Source organism: Mercenaria mercenaria, chromosome 17 (genome assembly GCF_021730395.1).
Source record: "Mercenaria mercenaria strain notata chromosome 17, MADL_Memer_1, whole genome shotgun sequence".
In the NCBI taxonomy this organism is placed as follows: Eukaryota; Metazoa; Mollusca; class Bivalvia; order Venerida; family Veneridae; genus Mercenaria; species Mercenaria mercenaria.
In genome coordinates, this window is record NC_069377.1 from 33,070,369 (window position 1) to 33,074,877 (window position 4,509).

Genomic DNA, 4,509 nt, shown 5'->3' on the forward strand with positions numbered 1-4,509 from the left:
GAACAAAATGATAGAATGTATTAATGTGAAAGGGAAAAATGAACATTTTGCTCTCGATATAATATATACCGAATCAAAACAATTAACGATTAATTGTTATTTTGTTGTGCGTTTAGACGGGTACATACCATAGTGGGACTTCTGGCAAACCGAGGTATCGCATACGTACAAATTAAAATATAGGGAATTTGAAAATATTGTGAACAAATATACTAAAGAAGAATATTTGAGAGAAATAAAAGCATTTGCACAATAATATGTTAAAATCAAAGTTAAAAATCACTATCATACAAAACAAATAACGCAATATGTGTAATCAAAGGCATGCCATACATAAAGGAAAGTGTAACTTGTGTCTCATACAAAAACAAATTACACACTATGTGAAAAATCAAAATCATATCAGAGTAAATGTGTGCTTACAAATGATACTTACAACATTACATGATTTAAGTTTAACGTATCCCCAAACATGACTCCTAAAATGAATTTTCTGTTCTAATTTTTGAGATGAACTGTTTACATGCATTGTATCTAAGAGAAATCAGTTTTTCTATTATTTTGCCTGGTTCTAATAACTATTGTTTAATGTCATTTTTCAGCCCAGTACTTTGACTCGATGCTGTTACATTTTCTAGTCATTTCGGAATACATAGTATAATCAATGGCCTGTCATAAACAAACGCGATCAAACCAGAGCTGCTATCCTGATTTAAAATGTGTTTATGTTTTCATTATGTCTAAAAAACTTTGTACTTTCTTATTTTTTTACAAAAAAAGCAAAACTTTAACATAATTTTGTCAAATATATAGTTTTCAATAGAAAACATAGTAATGGTATTATTTGCATCCTTTTTGAAACAAAGACTTAATTTTCTAAAAGTTCCTCTTGTGAAGGAGTTTTGCTATTTTCACACACTTCTATTACAGGGGGCATTTCTCAGTATATCTATTTACAACAGAAATAATGTAAACTATTTTTACACCGTTGATGCTACTTTTCTTATCTTCAGCTGATTACAGTACCCACCGATATAAACCTCCTGGTCTTGATGATTGTAGTATATAGCCCATGGGTTCTGTAATCCAGAATCTAAGATTGTCTGTCCTTCATTCAAGTCTCCTGAGGTATGATGTATGGTGTTGTTACAATAACAGCACACCAGCAATGATCCATCGTCTAACATCATCATTCCAAGTGGTGCACTAAGATCCTTGTGCTTGTATACTGCTGATATGTCACCCTGTAATGTTACAACGACTACACTCTCGCTACCTTGGTTACTGATGTAGAAATATCTTGCATCTTCACTTAGCAGCACGTAGTATGGGTTGACAAATATCTCATTCTTTAAGGAAATTATGTTTTTGACTTTACCATGTGTATCTACTGTTAACACACACTTAGAACCCAAGCAAAGTACATAAAGATGATCTTGGCGATAAGTTATACCTCTACAGTCTCCTTTAACTGGAATTCTACGAATGATTGAAAATTTGCCAGCTATCGCCATGACCAATATCTTTTTCTTGTCCGGCACTGTCACTGCAATCTTGTCCTCTGGCAGTACAGCAATGCACCATGGGGCTGAGTTAAGTGCCTTCTCTTCTACCACAGCTTTTATTTGTGTGTCGACAACTTTCAATTTACAGTTATTGTAATCAGCAAGTAAAAGTTTGGTAGAAGACAATTCTGCACAGTCTGTGATCTGGCATCCATTACGGTCAGACTGTGTCTTTATATTTATTTCTCCTTTGTCCGTCAACTTCACAGATACACTCTTCTTTCCTGGAGTCATCGGAGTAGCGAATGGTTTCAACATCCCAAATGCATTATGTGTGGTTAAGATGTTTTCTAATTCTTTGTTTCTTTCAAATGTGCAAAGAGTGTCGGTCTGTTCCAAACATTCTTCAGCGTTCTTTAAATCATCCATGTTCAGTTTGGATTTTGCTTGTTTGATCATGATGTAAAGTTGTCCATCTTGCTGTGAAGTTTTGTTTTCTTGTAGTTTGGACTTGAAGTTCTTGATATCTGAAGAAAGATCTGTACATCTTTCAAGCACTTTCTTGACTGTTTCTTTGTCTTCGGGCTTCTTTTTCTCAGCATCTGCCAGAATTTGCTTTTGGAGTTGATCTAAGCGGTCATTTATCTCCTTGCGGAACTTAACAATTTCTTTTATGACATGATCATAGGTAGAATCCACCTCCTTATCTTGTAGTGTTGCCTTTTTGATTACAGCATCCACAGCTTTTATCTTTTGTTCCAGTTCAATGAGTGTGGTTTTGTACTCCTCACTGTCCCCAATACCTGCACATTTATCTTCTATGTGGTCAATTTGACATTTTCTGTGATTCAGGGCTATACAATCTTTACATCCGAGAAATTCATGGTTAGTGCAGAAAAACTTGATGACCTTATTTTTGTGACTTTGACAGATTTCATGGCACACTGCCGAATCCTTACTTTTTGTATGTGAATCCATGTTATCTTTATCAAGAAGTTGATGATATTTGGAGGCCTTTGTTCGTTGATGATAAGCAAAGCAGTTCATACACTGATATTCCTGACAGTCAACACAAAATCCATGAGCTTTTGCATGTTGACCAATTGCTAAACATGGTTCACAGCTGTTATCGAAATCCCCTTCTGAACCTTAAGATACTGATGAACCTTAAGATACTGATATTTGAAAATCATAAACGTTCTGACCTGCCACTTCCATAATCACTGGTATTATTATATTTTCCCAATTTGTACTATTTATTCCCTTTCGACAAACATTTTTTCTAGCTGAAGAATATCCTAGTTTTCACTACAGAGCAAACATTGTGGTTAGGATTTTTTTTAATGTTCATAAACATTATAAATATTTAAAATGTGACAGTTTAAACTTAATTTTAATCTTCCTTTTTTTCTGACTAAATTCACAGTCTGTATATATGCACACAGCTGAAATTGTCGGTATTACTAAAACATCAGATATCAATGGTTGTTTTATATTTCAAATTAAAATCAATATTTTTAGAAAACTTGAAGTAGCATGAACAATGTGCGTAGGATAGGTTTACAAAAGAGAAAATAGTCGTTATATCAGATAAAAAGCTTCAAAACTATACGTTAATTCATATGTAGACAGAAACTATTTTAAGATTTCTCTCACTTAATTGTTTAACATAACTGTAAAATGCAGTAAAGACAGACAAAGACAGAGCTGTTAAACCTCACTGGCATAGGAGCAATTTCAAAGTTGATTGGGGAAAATGGTTTGGGGTCAACCTCAATAGGTTTCCATGCTTTTCCTAAACCATTCTGGACAACGAACGAACAAGGCTTTCTGCCATGTACATAATCAAGACTTCTTACATTTGTATCTTAATGCTCTTTTAAAGAGGCTTCTTTGCCTAAATTCGTTTTTTCTTTCTAGGAAGTAAATAATTCGGGACAAAACTATGAGGGAATGGTGAGAAGCATATGTTGGCCCCCATTACCCTTAGATATCAAGATGGTAGTGGAATGACTTCTTTCTCCCACCAGCACTGTTCAAACGTGTATTAACCCTTTGTCAGTACTTTTATGATGATGTAAATGTATTGATTAATCTGAAACATTATTTTAGTAGAGCTGGGGGTGGGAGTGGGTGTGCAATTATCATGGATTTCATCTGATTTAATCCCAACTGAAAAATAAAGTATCTATCTCCAAACCATATCGAAAATTTGAAAGTCACAACTATTTTGGCAAAAGCCACATTCAAAGAACGCAGCCACCTACACTGCACTCCGTATGAAGATATGGTCGTGTAAAACTGTATGTATATACATTTTGTACGTACACAGTGGCTGGGCACATATACACAGTTACACAAACGAACGCAACGATAACAAAAGAATAACACCCCCCCCCCCCCCCCCCCCCTCCAAAAAAAAAAACAACAACACAGAAACGTACATGAAGAACGAACACAATAAGGTACCGCCTGTAAAAACATCACTGAGGTATTAAAATAGTTTAAGACTCTAATATTTCATGGCCATGAAGTTAAATGTATTCGCAGTGTCGATTTTACATCAACATTGTTTTAACAAGTTTAGAATTTATTGTACTTTTTATTCAAATATTTTTGTATTTTTATTTAATTTAGACCAACCAACAGAGACCATCTCGACCACCGCTAATGGTAGAAATACACCATCAGACAGCAGACGATTTGCTAAAACCCATTCACCTAACAAACACTGAGACATAAAAACGACAGAGAATAATTTGGAATTAGGAATGAAGCAGTCGGTATTTCCCTACAATCCGACGAAGACACAGTAATCTTTCTTAACTTGCCCAACTGTTCCAAATAATAACTGAGTTTATTTAAACTATTGAGCCCTGTGTCAGTGTGCCTGTATCAGTTTTACTTGTTTGTTTAACAGAACTTTTGATAAAAGTCAAAAGATTACTGACCGTTCCAAGGCGGTGCCCCTATTTTCAACTGGTTTTCTGTCTGTCTTGTATTG

General features: G+C 34.7%; 1 protein-coding gene across 1 annotated transcript; it reads right to left on the reverse strand.

The window, feature by feature from the left end:
• Positions 1-980: 980 nt before the first annotated feature.
• LOC128549962 (uncharacterized) lies at positions 981-2,483 on the reverse strand. The gene has a single exon (XM_053527759.1). The coding sequence runs from the start codon at positions 2,481-2,483 to the stop codon at positions 981-983; it is 1,503 nt and encodes a 500-aa protein (XP_053383734.1).
• Between the last annotated feature and the right edge of the window lie 2,026 nt (positions 2,484-4,509).

Bases quoted from the DNA above. Each gene is read 5' to 3' on its own strand.
- LOC128549962 (XM_053527759.1), bottom strand. From the start codon at position 2,483: ATGGATTCACATACAAAAAGTAAGGATTCGGCAGTGTGCCATGAAATC.